Below are 21,536 nucleotides of genomic sequence, written 5' to 3'. Positions count from 1 at the left end.
TTAATAAAATTAAGACTTCCGTTATTAAAACTAGGAAAATCTACATTCAGTCACACTCACTTACTCAGTATAAGTGAAGAATTATATTTATGCCCCACCACCTTCAAATTCACCAGCCGCCACTGTCATGTGACCTCACTGTCTGGGAAGATGCCTGGTCAAAGGTATTTTGATGTCACTTGCTATGGCATCGTGGGAATCAAAGGGTATGTGATTTCACGACCACTACCCCGAGATTCCTGGTATTGTTTGGTGAATCGACGTTCATGCATTTGACATCAACAGTTGCTCGGGTCTTGCGCAGCACCCAAATCACTGACCTTCAGGCTGTGCCAACCTGTGTACCCACAACAACAAACTGATGCGGACTCCTTTTGTCAGAGTTCATAATTAATAGGCTTATTGGTCTGACCCTTGTATTCAGTCCATTGCGCTGGCTTTCCTTGTGATCCACGGAGCCGTTCGTGCGTGCATCTACGTCACCATCACGAGCGTCATATGGAGCCCATTGCTCTCCTCAACTTCTGACCGCTTTCCAACCCTTTAAAAATCTTTTTAGCATTCCACCTCTGCTTGCAGCCTCCTCGCCCCCATGCGTTGTCTCCTGGGTTACTTTATCGGGGATGCTGTCCGTGCGAAATACGCACAAGTACAAAAACATACATTATAATCAATTAAGCATATTTCTTTTTGTAGGAACTATAGTTGATCATATTACATACATATTATAAATAATACTTGTTTTTGACAGATATGCATCATTCCACAGTAATCTGAAAAGCGATCATGCAATCAATTCTAGGAATTGAATTAATAATAAATACTACAATTTGGAGGGGAATGCTAACCACGGGCAGTAGTTCTGGTGGCCGATAGGTGGCGCTGCAAGATTGCTCGACTTGATGATGTTGATCTGTGAAAGGATGAGGGTTTCGCGAGCGACAGAGGAAAAAAACACAAGTCAACGCCTGACTGGGCAAGGGTTCAGCACATGCCGATTCCCCAATGTCAATTTATAGAAAAAATGACCTCACCGTGACGTGACTGGAGGTAGGGACATGAGCAGTGCACATAGATAGTGGAACGTTGGATTACACTCCGCAACCAAAATGCTGCCCACATCCAAGTAACACAACAGAGAACAATAAACAGTCCATTTGCGGAGTCAACAGAAGTTACCAGAAAATAGCTTATAACAACCAAGAGCGTGTGCTCGTCGTGTGCCGTGTGCATGTAATAAACTGTTTAAATTTGCTAGGCTAAATGCACTCAATCCGAAATAAATCACCAAATAGACTTGCACACAAATACACAAACCCATCAACCTTTTTTTTAAGAAAGCTGGGACGAATGAGCCCGTTATTAAAAACTGCAACACATCTCACGTGCTAGTTAATGTACAATAGTTTTTCGCCACTCATCCTGTCTCAACTTCCCAAGTGTTTACTCACACACAGGTAGGGGGGGGGGGGTTAAAAAAAGAAGAAAAATCTCACCCCGTGTGAATATTTACCTAGTTAGAATACAACCAAACTGTCATTGTACGGTATCTGAGAATATACGTGGTGCGTCAGCTTCCCCTTTACCATCATTTGTATATATAATTAGTCGTTGCCAGAACCGTGTTTTCTCATTCATTCTGCATTCAATGGCAGTCCTTCTCGCTGCCTAGACAAAAAACATTCACTGTGTGATTGAGTCCTTGTGCAAGCACCCTGATCCTCCAGCCTCGGTGAAAACACAGACCTGGAGTTTCGTAAAGAACGCACAGCATCCTCTTCCCGGTACAATCTCCCGCGCGTAAACGGGAGACGGGCGCCGTTCAATCGCCGTTTCGGTAGGGGGTGACTTTGGAAAAGTGGTGGAGAGGGAGTGGGCAAGGCAACGTCCCCAGCAGAGCTGCTGTCAGGCAGCGGAGAGCGAGGACGCGAAAGACAGCCTCCATCCCCCGGCGGCGCACAACGCACGCACACCGAGGGAGGACACGGACACATGAAGCCTTTCTAAAGAGAGATAACAACTGGAGCTGGTAGACGCGGAATAACCCACAGAGAGCTGTTGCTGCTGTTCCGGTGTGTTCTACCTGGATTCCACTGACAGGGTCTGTGCTCTCCCCAGGTTCAGGGCAGCGATGCCCGTGGAGTGCCCGTGTCCACCGAGTCTGCCCCCAACAACGAAGGGAGTGAGGCGCACCGTGCAAGCGTGAGCTGCGCTGCCTGTGCGAGGGGCGCGCAGGGGCTGGGACCGCTGCTGGATATGGGGTGTGACAACCCAGAGATGCGCGGTAGGAAGCCGGGAAAGTGCAAGAAAGTGTGAGAACTGGCACGCTCCGTTTTAGGAATCGTGAAAAAAGTACAGCGTGCAAATAGCCAAAGAGCTCAGATGAAACCACCAGCCTGGGATGCAGGGTGGATGCGGCTACCAAGTCGGGTGAAGTGTGTTCGTGGATTCTTTGCAAACGGTGCCTCCGAATGAGGATCATTTCTCGTTTGGGGGTATGAGCTGCAGTGCGTGAACAGGTGAGTTCAGAGTGACGGAAAAGCAACTCAGCTTCAGCAGCAGGTGATCCGTGAGGAAGAACGCACGTCGTGTTTGCAAGCTTCAACGTTTGCTTTCTTTTTTCTATTATGATGGATCGTTAAAAGTTGCCATTCGCTGGTTTTTGCAACGCTGCTCTTTTGATTTCATGTTTTTTGGTCTGTTCTCACTTCTGGATTCACCACAGTTGCCCAGCATATTTGCAATATCAATACACAGGAAGGTTGGATTGAATTTCAGAAAATTGATAGCATACAAGAGCAAAGCAATAGGAGCACACACTTGGAATCAGTGAGTTTATTTCCACCACATGCTGCTTAGAGCTGCACGTCTGAGGAAAACTTTAGAATCTAGATATCTCGCTTTAAGATATGAATGAAGCTCACTCTGAGAGTTGTAGGGTTAGTTGTTAAAAAGAGGCGTCCAACCTAAGAATTATTCTACACGAGTCACTGGATTTTTTAGTTGGGGCTGATGGCTTTTTTAATGTTTTTTTCTTGTTGTGGAGTGTTTTTTGATGTTTTTCATGATCTGTATGCATAATCCATAGTGTTGGACCTGGGATACTTGTATTCTGCTAGCCATGTGCACCAACATAGTCTATGAGTGGCTGAAGACCCTGCGGCTTGTGCAGTACACTGAGGCATTTGTGGATAATGGCTATGATGACCTGGAGGTGTGCAAGCAAATCGGGGACCCGGACCTGGATGCCATCGGGGTGTGGTTGCCCCATCACCGACGGAAGATTCTGCAAGCTGTACAGAGGCTGAAGGAGGAGGAGAATGCGCCTGGGCTTTATTTCACCCTTGAACCCCAGCAGGTGGCACCTTCCATTCCAGAGATCTATGCCAGCCACCTGGTGATGCAGCGCGAGGCACAGAAGGCCCCACAAGGCTCTATAGCTCCGGCCAAGGGTCACAATGCTGGTCTGCGTGGGATGGGGCTAGGAATTTTTCCCAAACTCAAATTGAAGATTATGATCAGGGATAAACTCATCCGGGACGGGGTCAACTTGGGCAAGCCCCCTTACTCCAGCAAGGTAAGAGGAGATGCCAATAGGTTTTGTTATTTATTGAAGAAAGAGTCACAATTTAGCCTGTGAATGTTGGACACTCTATAAGAAATGATTATTTATATTATTTTTATGGTTGTTTTACATAAAGTGCACACTTCTAACACACTTGCCTATAGGGCACATATTCTAATTCTATTTCCTGCCTCTAACTTTACTGTCCTACTAGATTTATAAAGAAGAGTGTGTTTGGATTTGAATGTCTTTCCCTAAAGTGTCTTTTAAGTGATTTTATGTGTGTGGGTAGGTGGATCCACAGTTAGGAGGCTTCATTGGAGAAACTCCTAGCTTCCTCTATACTTGAATTCTGTTGTGATGAGTATAGAAAGGTTGGATTAGCAAAGATGTCCTTTGGAAGCATGATGGAAGATCTTTTTTACAAAAGTAGCCAGTCATCCAGGTCATCGAAGGTGAGGCAGGGGATTGACAGCTTAATTTGTGGTTTCATCTTGTGCAAATTTCGAGCACGCATTTGCTGCATTTTATGTCACATACAGCATGGGTATTATTATTACTATTATTATTATTAATATTATTATTTTAAACGAGGTTAACTGAAGGTGGGCCCGGTAAAATAAGTGTTGTGCCTTGATTCTGTCATAAAGTGGCATTTAAATCTAGCTATCCAGCTATCAAGAAGGCCTCAGTGGTGCAGATGCAAGCATAACCACATTTTATGTCTTTGGAGAAATACCATAGAGTTGAAAAAACGAAGCACTTTGTTGTATTATCACGCACCAGCTTGAAAGCAATTGATATTGAGAAATGAAACGCACCAGGACGTTTGATGTGGTGCGGTGTCACATAATAAATTCTCTGCCAGGAAAATCAGAATGTCAGACATTGATAAGCCTCCTTTCACTTCTTGTCATAGCTGTTCTCCCGTTTTGAAGATTCTGAACTTCTGGGGCAGTGAGGTCTTAATTTTGCATGTCTTGTTACTAGGATTAGAGGATGTTACAAATGTCAGGCACATTCCCTGACAAAAAATAAGGATCACGTTGTAAATGGCTACTGTTACTTTGCGCTTTGATGTGTTGCACGAACACTAACAAATGAAACAGAATTTGTCATGCTTAAATAAAGGGAGCTAGTTAGATCTCAGATTGACCTGCGGTGGTGACCCCTTGACCCGGCCACCCCCTTGTCATTGTCAGTGCACGTGCCCTTTAAGTGTGTTATTAGTATGTGGTGAGGGCTCTGGCCGGCGCCCCTGGGAGCAGCCAAGGCTGACCGTCAGCGTGAAGGCAAAGGCTGAAGCCAACACTGCAAAAGGCAGCCAGACGCTGGCCGCGCACGTGGCACCTGACAGATTCTAATAACCCCGTGTCAGTTTCCAGTGACCCTGCGCTTGACGTCAATGATTAGAGCAGAACTTCGAGGCTCCACGTCACGAGCCATTTTTTCACGCTTTCCTTTTCTTGGGTAAAGAAGCTGCAGTAAATAATGCAGGTTGGGAACGGTTGGTAAGAATGTACGCTCTCCTCATTGAGCCCTCGATCGTCTACGCAGTAGGAATAGTTTGCTCTTATGTTTGACAGTGGTACTCGATGACACACGTTGTGTATGCATAGTACAAGCGCCGCTGCAGCGCACGAGCTTGCTTGGCAATTTTCTGATTGCTTATGTGCCATGATGGTTCTATACGAAGATTTCACCAAATGTTTTGCTTTTTTCCCAACTTCTGTTTTATAGACGTGCTTGAGAGGTCAAAACTTGGTTGGAGGAGAAGTGGGCCGGTTGTTTTGGATCCATGTTTTGATTTAAAATGTGTCCGTCTTGACAAAGCTTCCTGTGGAAGATATGCCATTGCAAAGTGCACAGTTTATAGGATGCTGATGTAAAAGAGATTATCCTTTCCTTCCGCAACACTTCACTTTCTTTCTCTCTTTTCCTCTTCCCTCACAAGCCATTCTTCTGTCCTCACTTCCATCCTCCTTCCTTTCTTTTTCTACTCCCTTCCCCGTCATTCATCGTTTCTTCCTTGATCATTATTATTTTCTTTCCACCCATCTTACCTTCTTTCTCTTTTCCCACCCTTCCTTCTTTCCCTCCTTTTGTCTTTCTCTCATTCCTTTCTTCATTCTTCCCTTCATTAATCACTTGGTCTCTCTCTCCCCCCCCCCCCGCCTTCTCTGGCTCTCTCATTTGCTTAAATATGTATCTTAAATCGCTCCACAGACTGCTTTTCACAGAACGGGGCACACATAGCTGAATGTGGTTGAGAGGAAGCTGTTTAGTCAGGGAAAGGCATCAATGAACGTGGATTTGAGATCTGGTGAAAAGGACCTAATTTCAGACTTCGCTGTACATGCTTTTAGTTGTTTGAGTGTGCCGAAGTAAGCTTTGTGTGCCATTATGACCCAGTGTGAACCTTCTACTCCACTCCATGTGCGGGGAGCAGAGGGGTCGAGGTGGAGGAGGTGAAGTGGCAAATATTGAATGGCAGACATTTCTTAATGAGGAAAGGAAGTTGAAGCCCTTAGATAGGTCACTGCCTCTCAGAAACATCTATCGCCAAATAATACAGTGTCCAGCTGTACAAGTTGTTCATTGACATATTTGTTGAAAGCATTTTCTTTCTGCGCCTAGGAGTGAGGACCTAGTGTGTCCACAACTTTCCATGCTGCAAATAAGTGACCTCAGGTTCTCCTGATGTGTCGCCAAACTCCAGGCAGAGGGGCTTGTCTCCACAGGCATCAATCACTCTGCCGTCGATGCTAACCTATGAATATCTGTAAACATACAAAACAATCATTTGCAAAGGCAAGAGTTCTGGGATTGGCTGCCAACATTTTGGTTTTGCTATTTTTTTTGTGAATTGTTTTGTAAAACTTTATTATAAAAACAATTCAAAGATGCTGCCCAGGTCAGTAAAACAATGCATATACATACAGGGGGTGTTATCTTAAAAGCTACTTAAAAAAGTAAAATAAAACATTCAAAGATGGTCGTCTTTGCAAGCATGTGCTCACTGACACACATACATGAATAGTTAGCGTTCTTTGGTTTTCATAAAAGTAATAAATGCTTAAAGATACCTTTCGATGTGTGTGGATACTTGTGCACACATGTGCAGGCATGGCTGGTCATTTTAGATTGTTTGTTGTCCCAAAGGAATGAAATATGTGCACATTGCTTTCACATGTGGATGTTAAATGCCCCTTTGGCCAGGCCCTGCGCCCAAGTCTGTGGGAGTGGCTAATCTGTGTTGCACATTGCCTATAGCTGTGCAGAGCAGGAGTTGGCTGTTGGATCAGACATGACACCTGAAAGTTATGAGACAAATGCAGTTTGCCTTCACAAGCTACCCATCAATACTAAAGAACCGGTGCAGTATAACAGTTAGTACCTAAAAGGGAATATAAATGTCAAATAAACATTTATCTACGGCAAAAGGCAGGTTAAGCCTGTACATAAAACTGTGAACAAACGCCTGGGGGAGTAATCGTACAGTGCATGGAGGAGCAGTGCACTCTTAGTCCGTGATGTGTCAGTCTCTCTAGTGTTGGACACACTGGATTCCTCTGTGATGCCTAGTTCTACTCACTCTTCAGTGTGCTCAGCTTGGTGGCAGAGAGTGCCAGTCAGAGGATGGTATGGTTAATAAAAAGCAGGTCTGTTGCACCTTTGATTTCTGCTGTCAAATGGCATCGTGAAGGTCTGAGTTGTTACTCCTAAGGGACCGGAAATTCCTGCAACACACAGTTATAGCACACAAAGTCATTCTCTGAAAGGGAGTAGAAGGAGGATGGGCAAAGAGTCATCTCAGAAGTGATTGGATGGTCAAAAATCAATTCCTCAAAACAATGGCATTTCAGTTTATATGGACACTGGCAATTCAGTGCTTTAAATGGGCCGGTACTGTCCGGTACTCAGTACCGGCACTTTTTTATTTTGAGAGGGAGAGTACCTGCACTTCTTAAGATAAACGTAATACTTTTAATTGAAGAGTACCGGCACTTCTCTGAAAGAAGCAGGTACTCTAATACAGAGTACCCGCACTTCTCTTTTTCCATTTCAAGCACTGACTGGCATAGACATTAAAAAATCTTCACATAACAATGTTGCACAAGAGGAGCGAATTTAGTCAATATTTGTGTTTTGGAACAAACTTGTTTTATTGCAATATTATTAAAATACTATTTTGTTTCAAAATAGATGCAACATGCGCTGAACACAGCAGTTGATTTAAAGTTCCTCTCACAGTAGTATATCTCTTCTCCTCATGGCAGATGGCCTGTCTCGCACTAGTATTTCTTTTACCAGGGCTCTGCCATTGTTTTGTAGGCTGCTGTAGTGGAGCTCTGCCATACTAGAACCATTGTAATTCTTAACAGTTTGAACTTAGCTGCTTTCAGTAGGCTGGATGAAATCCGGACAGACAGATGGATCAAACATCCCAGGCTAGAATGATGAAGTAGTTTCCAGCTACCTCTAGGCGCACATGGATGTGAATGGTATGTTGCCCAAAGCAGCTAGAACGGGCAAGGTCTGCCTCATCACCTCTTAGTATGTCAACAGTACGTCTGAACACCAGCAGTGAGAAATAAATATTTCTTTCCGCAGAATCCTCCAGTGATTCCTATAACTTCCTCAACTTGCTTAGTGTCCTTAGCATTGTGAAAATTGGTAACATGTAATCACAGAGTCTATCACATGGATCTATCTATCATTCCTCCTTGCCTGTGAGTCCGTTGCTTTTTTTCAGGCGCCTCATATGTGGTTACCAAGCATTGGTCCTTGTCATCAGGTTTGGCTAAACATAGCTTTAACTGTCTCTACAGAAGAGATCTTGTTCATGTGGTGCACCCCCGATTTTCCCTCCAGGAAATATGCTTCTAGGGTATTTCCAGGGTCATCTCCTACCACTGGTCCAGCTAGTGCAGGGTTAGTTGCTCTGCACTGTCCATCACCCGAGCACATTGGGTGCTCTTCGGTGTAGGTGTGGGGTGGTCTTTTAATTCACATTCACAGATGATATCTGAATGGTGTTAATGGAGCAATTTCGTGGTTGCAGGTCCATCCCTCTTTGCTGTGCATTCCTAGGGCATTCCTGCTTTTATGAGCCACTGAGCTGTGAGTTGACGGTCTGAATCTCAATGCAAAGTTCCCTCAAGGCAACCCAAAGTGTTTGCAGCTTCCTCACTATCTGGTCACTGGATATTTCCAACTCTTTCAGGCATAGATCACTCCTGTACTTTGCCACCAGTAGTTGATGAACCTGCACTTGTCACCAGAACGTTCGAGCTCAGGACAGGCAGGCGGTGTTGCTGAGGTCTACATACCAAATAAAGTCAGATTCAGTGGCAGCCCCTCTCAATGACAAGCGGTGGGGCAGCACAGGGGAAATAACAAAAAAAAAGTGGTAACAAAAAAAATACAAACAAGTCCTTATCTACTGCTGCTGGACATCACCTCAGTGCTTTTCTGCTCCTCTGCTCCTGTCCTGATTCCTGAATCCCGGCAGTCCATGGGCTGGTGCACACTGCACAGGCTCCAAAACGCCAATCCCACAATTACGGTCATACTGGGATTACTATTATCCAGCATGAGAGAAGTGTTTTGATTGGTCTGAGTGGGCTGGTTTGATGCTCACTCAGGGACAAGGAGCTGATGCCTGTTCTCCACTCGGCTGTGCAACACAGCTTGGGATGGAGCATTCTAAGTGCGCTTGTTGGTTTGACCATTCCAAGACAGCCGGCCAAACCAACATGCACACTTACAGTGCCCACCACTCTTTCTCCCATGCTGCTGTCCATCACAATGGCCCTGCTCGCCTTAAGTTTCTGCTGGCCCAGTAAAAAATATAATGATAGTAAAATTGTTTTATTATCATTTTATTTTTCCCATTTGCTCTCAGCAGTGGGGCGACGCTCCTCTGCCATAACGGAGAAGCCAACGCTTGTCAGATTGGAGCATAGTGAACACACATTCTCTCAGCCCTACCTCCTGGCTTCACTTCATGCAGCTGAATTCTTGAAGACTCAGCTGCAGGAAATGCTCAGTTTGATCCCTATGGAAAGCGAGATCCTGGCATCAGTGCCTCATCAGCAGTTCTGAGTTAGAGTCATTGGGTGAGAGGGGAGCAGGGCCAGCCAGTGTAGATAAGACTAGATAAGCTTTTAACCCAAACCAAACTAAAACTGTTATCACACCTTGGATCACAGTGTAGTGGAGAAAACTGCAAATAATATATTCTTTGATAAACTCTTTGTTTAACTTTTATTTAAACTTACTTCGCAGTTTATATTCACTTGTCTTTGCCGGCTATGCTACTGGCTTCCCTATCAAGAAGCATTAGATGTTTAGTAGCCAACAAAATTGGTTCATGGGCCCTATTTTCACTGCTTTGCATTTCTAAAATAGGATGGAGCTCTGTTTGTAGGATATATTTCATAATCAACAAAACCGTAATCCAACAGCACCAAAGTCTTTCCTTTCCAAAACACAAGGGGCCAGATGTATGAAAAAGGCCTTTTGCGAATCGGAAATAGCGATTTTTAAGAAATCGCTATTTCTGATTCGCAAAATGCAATGTATCATATTTGCGATTCGGTAATAGCGATTTCTTAAAAATCGCAAATGCTATTACCGAATCGCAAATTGCGATACAGCCCCAATTCGCATCTGTCGGCCCATATTTGCGAATATTTTGCATGTCCCAAATTACGAATTCCTAACTGGAATTCACAATTTTGGGAAATGCAAAGTTCAGGGTGCTGCATCCCAAAACATTTTTTAACAACATGTAAGGTGCACACATGCCAAAAGGGCATGTGTGCTTTACATGTAAATTTTAAAAATACATTTCAAATGCATTTTTAAAATTTGCACATGGTTACCACCAAGTTCAACTTGGTGGTAATAGCGATTCCTTAATGCTCAATTCGATTTAAGGAATTGCTTCATACATGTGCTTTAGAAATCGCAAATAAGGATTCCTTATTTGCGATTTCTTATTTAGAGAGTCGCAATTTCCGACTCTCCAAACAGGGTCGCAATTTTAAGGAATCGCTATTTTTGCGATTCCTTAAAATTGCATTCAGAATGCCTTTGATACATTCTGAAATAGCTTTTTGCATTCGCAAACGGGCATTCGCAAACGGGCATTCACACCGTTTGCGAATGCAAAAAGCTTTGATATATCTGGGCCAAGGTCTCGTCTCGCAAAGGAGGCTGCATTAAGCCCAATTGAGTTCAAAAGATCCTGTGCCTCACAGCATCCTTTGTTCCTGTGATGGTTACAATAAGGCTTCAAAAGAAGGAGGGCCATTGGTCGTTGGAACCTCCATGAACTCAACCCGGTACTGTAGGCACAAATTAATGATTTTTAGGACTTTCTAAGACTTGCTGGCCCAATAGGATAACTTTCTAAGCTGAATCACTGAATTGTTGGTAATAACAAATATATCAGGTGTTACAGGGGTAAAGGAGGACAGGACATAAATGGCTTGGAGGTTCTAGCCGCTGTTCTCCATGACTTGACTCTGTGCCTATTGTCATCACAAGGTTAGTTTGTTACTTACTAAAACCTTCTGCCCCAGCTCAGGAAACCACTTAAAATGTTTCCAAGATGCATCTGTAACCCTATTCCTCCTACAACAAGTCTGCAGAGTCTGCAGTGGAAGGATGCATTAGCTCACATCTTCCCTTTTGTGGCCAATACAGCGATATGTTGAAGTCTGGAGAATGATATAGTCTATCAGCATCTCTACCGTAGTTACGATGCAGTACATATAATGGGCAGCCAGAGCGATTAGTGATTCACTGGATGTTTCAACCCTGCAAGCATCAGCAGATAAGCTCTGCATTCCCTGTTCTCCTACGCTGCTCAGTATGGGATTCAAATGACATTCACTTCTACTTGAATTGGACACGTCTATTGAGCATGGCTTCTCTTGCGTCCTACATTTGGTAGCATTACTCCAGTAACTAACCTCTTATCTGGACTGCGTTATGAGTTGAATCCCATGGCAAGAACTTGTTATTTACAATAGTATAAACCCTATACCTAAGTAGGAGCGAGGGCTTCAATGTTCCGCTGGAGATAGCCTTTCACTACCCTCTAAACATACATGAACACACGTTTTTAGCACATAAGATTTCAAATGGCTGTCCCTGTAATAAGGTTAATATTTGAACTGGACAAGTGACTGCTAAGGATTGTAGCTGAAGCCAATACAAGACAAAAAATATTTAAGTGCCTTCTACTGATGATTAAAACATATACAACCACCATTGCTTGTCTAATTAGTAATAGTCCATCACTGCTAACCTATTCGAATGGTATGTGAATATCTAAATCACTAGTTGAATATAACCGGTGCAAACCACCCTCCACCTCAGAAGCCAATTTCCCTTAACTTTTTCTGTTAAAGTGACATTAGGGCTCACAACTTATGTCAGATGCTTTTTGTTGTAGATATTCTGACATGTGGTGTAACCATAGGGCAGAATCGCTTTTCTAGCTCTGCATCTGATGTTCAGCAACCCTGGCATTCAGCAACAACGGTGGCGAGCTCCTAGAAAAAACTTTGGGCCTCTGTGTATATTGTTTTACAAGTTAATCACTGAGTATTTCTTTTCCCTGCTCATACATGATTTAGGTGTTATAGACTAAACGCTTTTTGCAGGACCGGAAGTTTTCACATTTTGAAGAATTGCGCTAAAACTCTTCCCTTTTATTCTTGAGATTGAAGGATGTAATTTGCCTCTTGCAGTTTTGCATCCTAATGACAAAGCTGGTTTCGCAGCTTTGTGTATTTACTGAGATCAAACTCTTTTTAGGCTGACAGGAAGACAGGCAGTTGTGTATAGTGTATTGTGTTACAGCTCAGCAGCAGGCCTCACTGCCTATATAGACTTCTATGGTGTGAGCGCGGGAAAGGGGGTGCTGGTGAATGCCCTTTTCTTCTGCTCAAGCCTCACAAAGCCTTGAGGAATCTGTATGTTTTGGTGAGTAATGGACGCCCTGGTGAGACCTGTTAGAGAAAAATAGTGTATTCAGGGGGGGTTGTATTTTCTATGTTGTGTTTGTCACAGAAAGCCATAGGGGGCCCTGCCCTCCTTAGTCGATTCTTTCTGCAGCTCCATAGTTCTTTCAGAGCTCAAAGCTTGAGATAAATGTGATGTGTCAAAGCCTATAGCGTTACTTGGTGCTGCAGATGTAATATTTCTAAACTGCAAATGCTATTGTGCTAGAGATTTCATTGAGCTGCATTTAGTCTGGGGTGCAAAGCATACACAACCTAACTCAAGCTAAACCTGTCTGTGTGAGCGAGCACAGTGCCAGCATGTCAAGCCCCCTAGTGAACCACTGGCCACATCTACTAAGTCTTTTAACAGTTGCACATGCTACAGTTCAGTGTTTTTCAGCCGTTAAAACACTTTTCCCACTGCAATAATTCCAGTTTAGGAGTCAAGAAAGTTTTCTAACTCCTTAAAAGGGTTTCCGAATGGATATCTATTTGATATCTGGGTGTGGCATGTTGTAGGCATCCCTTACAAATACCAAATTGATAAATTGCTATCTATCAATGTTTTATGACTGAACTCCAGTCGCAAAAGATTGAAACTTTACTAAAACCTCATAGAAGGTGGTATTGCAATTGTAAATGGGAGGAAGTCTGTTGGAAACTGGGCTACTGGGTTAGGGAGGGTGAAATCCTACCCAAGCAGCAACCACAATCTCAGTTAGGGTGAGACCCAAGCAATCCCAAATTAACCTGCAATCAACCGTCTGGTAGCTTGGCACAAAGCAGTCAGGCTTAACTTAGTTACAATGTACTTATGCAGCACTTCAAATAGTAATAAAGTGAAAACACAACTCAAGAAATATCCCACACCGATTTAGAAAAATATAGTAAAATAAATTATTTGAAACCAAAACAACAAAAATTCAATTAGTACAACCAGAGATATGCACTTTCACAGTTTTAAGTAAAAATAGTGCCTAGAAGCACTAAGCAACAACTGTGGTTATCTGATTGCACCAGACCAGGACAATGTCACAAGTTCAGGCCGACCACTTTGGAACGTTTTCTGGATACACTGACCAAGGAAGGCCCCTGAACATTTTGGAGAGTTGTGAGATCCTGCATCAAGGATGCGTTGTGCAGCAGCAGTTTGGAGGAAGCTGCTAGGCTCAATATGGAGTCCTGTGTGATCACCAGGGATGCCGTTGATGAGGGGCTTGAGATACGAAGTCCTACATTGGAGATGCGTAGCACACCGGTGATTCCAAAGAAACTGTAGGATTGTGATGCAAAGTCCTGTGTCATCACCAGAGATGCCATCGACAAGGGCATTGCAGTGTGAAACCCTGTGTCGAGGATGCATTGCGTAGCCATGGTTGTGAGGAGACTGTTGGCTGAGATGCGAGGTCCGGCATCGGGGATGTATTGCACTATGGCAGTTCCAAAGCGAAGCTGTGAGGAGATGTATCACTCTACATCAGTTCTTCCCCCAGAACCAATGGTTTTCACTACCAATATGTGTAAAAGTTTAAAGTACATTTCCAACTTTTTAAATACACTGCACCCTGTCCTATAGACTGTTTAGGGCCTTCCCTAAGGATGACATATGTATTACAAAAGAGGACGCTTTAGGCCTGGTTTATTTTGCCAGGTCAGAGTGGCAGTTTAAAACTACACACACAAGCTGCAGTGGCAGGCCTGAGACATGTTTTAAAGGCTACTTAAGTGGGTGGCACCATCAGTGCTGCAGGCCCACTAGTAGCATTTAATTCACAAGCCATGGGTACATATAGTACCACCTTTCCAGGGACTTCCGAGTAAATGAAATGCTTCAATTGGATGTAAGCCAGTTTCACCATGTTTACAGGAGATGGCACAAGCACTTTAGCACTGGTTAGCAGGGGTAAAATGTGCAGTGTCCTAAAGCCAGTAAAAACAAAATAGGCAAAACAGGAGGATGGAAGGTAAAAAGATGGGGGAAAGCCACGCCAAGGATGGCAGGTCCAACAGGTTCTCTTGGGATCCATTCTGTTTTAAGAATGTAAAAAAAAGGTTTGTTGAAGAGTAGGCAGTGGTGCAAGTGTGAGGGGAGGGGGTGGGTGTACCACAACTCTCAAACAAACTTTCAAATAAAATAAAACTTTTTTTTTAAAAGCACACAGCCCCATTTCCTATGAGCAAAATGGACTACATTTTTAAAATGTTTGCTTTATAGACCGGAAATCCCAGACGTGGTGGTCTGCAGACTCTGGCAGGCCAACTTCCCTGTGACGGCCTCCAATGGTACTGAGTTGCAATTTGTGACTACCTTATTAATATTTATTGGGTAGCTCGGAGTGCAACCAACCATGATTTGGATTTTCAAGAACCGACATATTAGTGCATAGGGTGGTTCATAAAAGTCTTTACTGCTTTACTGGTCGTAAAAAAAACAGGTCACAATTTGAGACCAGTATTTAGCGACCTGGTATTTGTACATCTGGTCCCTCATTTCCATCATTGAGATGTGAGGCAGACCAGGTGGGCTACACTGCACTATGTAAAACATAATTTGAACACTCTGTATGCTACTAAACATGGTTTATTGCTTGCTGGAAAGGATGTGCTTGGTTGCTTTGGATTAAGGTGTCCATCTTAGGTCCAGGAGGGCTCGAATCTATGAAAGAGTTTCAGTATTAGCACTACCTGAATTAGATTGATGTTAAGAAACTTATCTTAAGGGGTTAGCCCCAAAAATCTGACATGGACCTTGCCCTCCTGGACAGGTCCTTACTACTTTAGGCTGTACTACTCTGCCCACTATGGATTCAGATTCTATCCTCCACAAGGCGCCATAGCAGTGCTTAATTTGAGCTGGTGTTTACAGGTGGTGACCCCCAGCACTCATTTTTCGGGACTGGGTCTTATTTTACATCGCCAGACTTTGACCCAGAGCAACAAAGAAAGGCAGGAACACGAGGAGGTGGAAAAAATAGATAGGAAAACACAGACGAAGGGAGTCAAAGAAAAAGAACCAGCAAGAACGAAATAAAGAGACAGGTCGTGTTGGCAGTGGAAGGATAAAATGGACTCGAAACTAGGCAGCCTTTGTATTAACCAACCCCAGCATAGGGCCGCTCACGCAGCCGACTCCTAAGAAAAACTTCGTACCCCCTGCAACTAATATTTTTACAAATTGGGCACTGCATTCTGATGAGAATTCTATTTCGGGTCGAAAAAGAACATCCAATTCAAGCTGCACCATGAAAAAGAAAGACATGCGCTATGGAGAACCCTAAATGACCCCTAACAGTGCTTAAAATATGGTATTAAATGTAAGTACAGCCTTACTGACAACAGGGATCCTGCCCCTTGGGTTCCGAAGCCAGTGCCTTAATTGAGTCTTTGCTAATGACAGTAAGTAGCTTAATTTTGTTTATGTTTGAAAGTCTCCAGGTAACAAGCTCGAATAAGGATCCACAGGAATGGGTTTGCCATTTATTTCAATTAGAAGCTCTAATGAAATCCCACTAACCTATTGCCTGGTGCTTAGTCTCTGTGCAAGATTTATAGGGCGCGTAACGTCAATGGACAGGTAAATACAGCAATTTGACCCTCAGCTTCCTCTGTATGCAGCAAGGTTGCTTTTCCATTTCTGCAGTGTTTCAGAAGTTATTTGAAGGGTAACTTTAGACTTAAAAAATGGTTTCTTGTTTGTAGCTTAACCATTGTGAATGTTTTTATGTTTTTAACTTTATATGTGCAAAAAGGGAACTAAAGAAATGGCAGCCACTTTTGGGGGCAATTGTGATTGTGATGTTATTTATGACTCTCACTGAGAGCCACTGGTGTGAATGGATTCAAAAAGTTGTGTTCCCCTCTGTTGCTATAGCCTGTAAGCCTGTAAGTGCAGCTCTGGTACTCTTTTCCAATGGAGAGCAGGCAGCACAGGTTGGGATGAGGAGGGATGCAACAGATGGTGTTGGGTTGAATGGCAGAGGGGCAGGTTTTTTTACGTTGTGGATGAGGGAGAAACTTATTATGAATTGCTCCCCCATTACTCATCTGCCTCTGCATAGCAGTTAAAAGCTGGGGTGATGATTTTGAGGAGCAAACATAAAATACAATTATTTATACATGGGTAAAAAGTTGATAGCAGTGAAGTTTTTTACCTCTGGGTTAATAGTGACATCGCAGAACACTCAAGCTTCGCTCTCATTGTTTCATTGATATCACACACGCACACGCACATACACATTCCCTTTATTTGCTGCCACTCTGTCTATATTCTGTTTATTGTTTCCCACTTTCTCCAGTTGCTAACACTTGAAGTTGTCAAGGTGCCATATGAGTGGGTGAAATTGTCAAGGTGCCATATGAGTTGGTGATATAATGGTAATAGGTCTTCCACTGTCCTGGTGTTTCACCGTACATTTGTAGCAGGTTTGTTTAGTGTTTGAGATTACATTTAAAACTATTCGAAAGAGTATTTGGTCCAAATTTGTGATAAGCATGCAGAAACAAATACAACCATATGGACCTGTGGCAGTGATGTCAGACCCGTTGGTTCATAGCATGGGTTATTCCCTCATGCCCTGAGGTTTTTTGTCATAGCGCATTGTGTCCAGCCATGCCCTTAGATTACTACCTAAAGGGCACAGGACAAGACTTTGTCAAGGCCTTGGTCTCAGCACCCATGGCACCATTAAGCTCTGAAAATGGCCCGGAAGCCATGACCTGTGATCACTTCTCACAGGGAGGCCTGTGGCCATTCCTTATGCCCATTTCCAATATCTACAATAAGAGCACTGCACAGTGTGTGACTATTATATGGGTATGAGAGCAGAGCAAGGCCGGCTTTGCCCATTAGTCATGACCACAAAATCAAGCTCCAACTTTATTCTTCTTAATGTTTATTTTATTTATTTTTCTAGCAAATAACCCAGCATTAAAACTGAGTAGCTACTTGAAGTAGTTTTTGTATGCATTGTTTTGATACTACAACTATCAGAATTTAATTAAGTTAATTCGTATTGAGGCCATGCCCTGTAGGTGCGGGGAAGAGGCCATGACTTACTGCTAATTTGTGCACTTATTAACCATGCTTCTATGACCCAAGGGGCATTTGCTTCATTATTTATTATGGGTACTGAAGTTATAACATGGATGCACAATATCCATGCATACAGTCCCTCCAGAATTTAGACAAAGACCATGCCCCCTGGTTACTTGGTCCAGGGCATGCCCAAAGTCCATGTTCGATACCTAGTTATCCTACCACACATTTTCTATTTGAATTTGATTTCTGATTGTTGCTGAATACGGACTCCACCAGGGTCTAGTAAGTGTTTTTTAAAATGTTTTAAACATACTTTTAATAATCATAATTATGATATTGTGACAAACAAAAAAACTATTTTTTACCATGTTGTCTTTCTGAAGTAATCAGTTAGGATACGCTGGTGGCTTATCATGGCTAGATAGATTGGAAGTCACTCGAATTGCATGTGACACAAAAGGGATAGTGCAATGGAATACAGAGAATACTATCCATTACATGTTTGAAGTTGATAATAATTGAAGATTCCATTGTTCCTTACTTTCATGAACTATAATGACCTGAGGAAGTTCCCATGTGGTGAACGAAACGCGTTGACTGTTGTTCGTTATATGGAGGAAACAAAAGGATGCCTTAAAGCAATTTGATTGGATGATTTTATCTTTTCTCTTCAAATATTGTTGGTGCCCTTCCATTTGGCTTATATAGACTTTGGACCTTTTTTGGTTGCACCTTGAGAGCAGTAAGTGCCCTGGTTGGGAGCACGACACTGCAAAATATTTGGGGCAAGGGGGAGGTGCGGTTGGACTATTTGTCTCGCTGCTCTAATTGGATGATATTTGAACCTATTTAGTAATAGTTTACAAATTTTAGAATGAGAGAGAGAGAAAAAGGGAGAGAGAGAGAGAGAGAGAGTGAGAGTTTGTATCCTGGTAGATAACAAGATGGATCAGGTGAATTATTTACTAAGAGTTGTAAAGTTGCTTGTACAGCACAGTACACAATTGTTCTGTGTCCCCAGGCATTTAAAGAGGTAAGTAAATAGCTGCAATACTTTTCATTGTTTTGTTCCACACAAGCACCTGCAGAAAACCCTAGTAAACAATCTTGGAAGAATTTCATTCTAAAGTGGACTAAAGAGATGCTTTGTAGTTGTTGATTACATCTCCCTTGGAGCAAATTGGATAATGGTTATCAAAGCCACACTTTTTTTTTATAAAGGAGAGCTTTGAAGTGAGACCTGAAACAATCTACATAACCAATGCTTGTGAACTATACATCAGTTTCAGCACATGGTTTTCCTTCAAGTCCTGAAATGAATTTCCTGACTATAGTTTCAGTGATCAAGATTGAATATTTCACCTGCTTTCAATTATGATGTTATAGTTACAGACATACAGGGGCACAGTTTGAACTATAGTTTGATCTACAATAATATAAGTTAACGATCCTTTTCGGGCTTACAATACTAGAACATGTTTAGTATACAATATTACTGAGTCTAAATCTGCATTCACCTTAGCAACCTCAGAAGCTCCAGTGGTTAATTTGAGTTTACTGGTATTCCTAACTCTATCTATCTTGCAGATCAAACACAATTCTTAGACTCTCAGGTATACCTGATTTGCTCTTTTTAGGTTGAAACTTAACATGTTACTATGCTAAGGAAGGGTGTTATATTCATACAGGAACTGAAAAATCTCAAAATTCAAAATTTCAAAATAGCACTAAAACCATTTATGATTATCATCACAAGCTAAGCTGCATGCCGCCACATCTGAATGCTTCTGCTCAATCTGAGGAACAGCATTTTAACCTGATTTACATTAAACTGATTCATTTTTTTTGTTTGTTTTTTTTTTGCAAAAATGATTAACTGATTTTTCGGTGCATTTAATTTCACAGTCCAGATTCTGCGTTTATTCTTCTTGCCTACAATAACTATGAAAGGGTAAGACAACAAGAATTTAGGTAGTTTATATTTTAAGGAATAAAGTACTCCCTGCCATACATTATAAGGATATTGCAGGTCATAGAATAGTTCCATGAACCCCTTCAGCCGTGGCCTCGTTACTCTAAATGTTCATGGAATTCCTCTGTGACTTGCCGTATCCTAATAATGTACAGCAGGGAATAATATATCCCAAATGTAATATCATATTCTAAATTGGAAATTGACTTTAGACGTGGCATTGTCAGCCAGTGACATACTTCTCTTTAAAATATTGAACAATTAGTTGCATTGTCAGCCAATGACATAATTCTCTTTAAAATATTGAACAATCAGAGATGTGTTTGTGCCTTTTTAATGTGGTGACATGCCATGAGAATAAAGACGAGCACCAAGGGGTTTGGAAGTATATACAATCTCAACATTGCAAAATAGAAAAGAGAACTCTGAGTAGTTCCCAAGTTCATGTGGCGACAGCTACAGTATAGAGCACCCTACAACACCAACAACACTCTATATTTGCTCATCTCATATGTCTATATATCTAGCAAAGTTTTAAGCATGGGATTAGAACGGTGCTATCCACACTGAGCTAGAAAATGAAAGTATTTTGCTATTTAAACAATTAAAGGATAAAGTCTTCATGCATAGGATTAGCACTGTGCTTCTCAAAAACATAGCAAGCACAGGGCCACATGAAAAAGCACACTGTAATCTATGTTTGAAAACATTACATCTCTCTGAATGGTAACGGGGAAAATGTGATTATACTCCCATACATTAGGATACAAAGAAGCCTTTAAAATCAGGTCTGTGTCAGTACTGCTGAGATATACTAGTATTTGTCCTACAGACATCAGAGAAACACAAGAGATGCGGAATGTGACTTCCCAATGTGTAGGCCTCTCCTTAGTCATGAACCATGACGAGTATCTAGGGGCTAGGGAAAACAAGATCTTTAGCTGCCCTTTATTTGACGATGCTGTGATTTTTTGAGCTGCTTGATTGAAGCTACAGTCGTTCTAGCCTTTATGTAACAAATGCACTTTAACTAAGTAAGTAGCTGAGTGCTTCAGTGTCTGCCCTGAGGAAAGCCGTCCTTTCACAGACGTAGCAGAGCATTACATAACGAGCAGTGTTTTCTCAGCAATGAAGTGGGAAGGCTTAGGGCAATCTTCCTAAAGTGAAAAAAGCATGTGTGTAATAAATTACTTAATATGTTCAATTTCTATTCCCCTCATGTTTCCCTTCTAAGTGTTGTGTGCAGCGGATATGCGAGGGAGAAGAAAAGAAGGAACATTTAATTGCCCTTCTTTGCACTTTGCTTTATTTATCTCCTTTTTGGCCCTTTATAGCAGTGAATGTGTACATTTTTGATGCTTAAAACAGTGAATGATTCAATTTTAATGAGTGGCCATTGAACCAGTTGTTATCAATATTTTCAGATTATAGGTATTGCACTAATGCTGATGTGAAATCTGACTAGTAAAATCTTTTGTAATCTGGGAATGATGGTGCAGTTTTACCAGCTCTGGTGCCTTCTATGCAATAATTAAATCAGCCCACTTTATTCAAATGAAATACCCAATTATAACCAGTCAGATCGAGATGTAAATATTATGGGAATAAGTAAATCATTTTTGTAAGAAAATTCATGTTTAAAACTTTTACATTTCCACAAATGAGTTGTTCTGGACATCTGGGGCCATATTACACAAAGTGCTTTGGGGGGCTGCAACGGACGTGTGCACGTTTTGTGGGCCCCCAGTGCTCTTTGGCAGTACAGAAGGGGCCACAGACGCTTGTGCAGCCCGTTCTGTAATATTGATAGTGCTGGTGCACATCTAGCACCAGTGCTATCCCAAGAGGGCATTCCCTTATTTGCATGTGGCATAGCCCCGTGCAAATGAGAGAATCTCTTTGCCTTTGCACTCGCACTGTATTATGTATGCAGGCGCA

At 42.4% G+C, this 21,536-nt stretch overlaps 1 protein-coding gene across 1 annotated transcript in view; it reads left to right on the top strand.

Annotated features, from left to right (window-relative positions):
* Positions 1-1,768: 1,768 nt before the first annotated feature.
* The window catches only part of SAMD5 (sterile alpha motif domain containing 5), a 217,788-nt gene continuing 198,020 nt past the window's right edge, over positions 1,769-21,536 (top strand). The window contains exon 1 of the mRNA XM_069235191.1: positions 1,769-3,577. Within this exon, the coding sequence (XP_069091292.1) occupies positions 3,122-3,577 (456 nt within the window). The 5' untranslated portion in view covers positions 1,769-3,121. The remainder of the gene's footprint in view (positions 3,578-21,536) is intronic.

The sequence above is a fragment of the Pleurodeles waltl genome, chromosome 5, assembly GCF_031143425.1.
Source record: "Pleurodeles waltl isolate 20211129_DDA chromosome 5, aPleWal1.hap1.20221129, whole genome shotgun sequence".
Taxonomy (NCBI): Eukaryota; Metazoa; Chordata; class Amphibia; order Caudata; family Salamandridae; genus Pleurodeles; species Pleurodeles waltl.
This window is presented reverse-complemented; position numbering and strand designations above follow the sequence as displayed.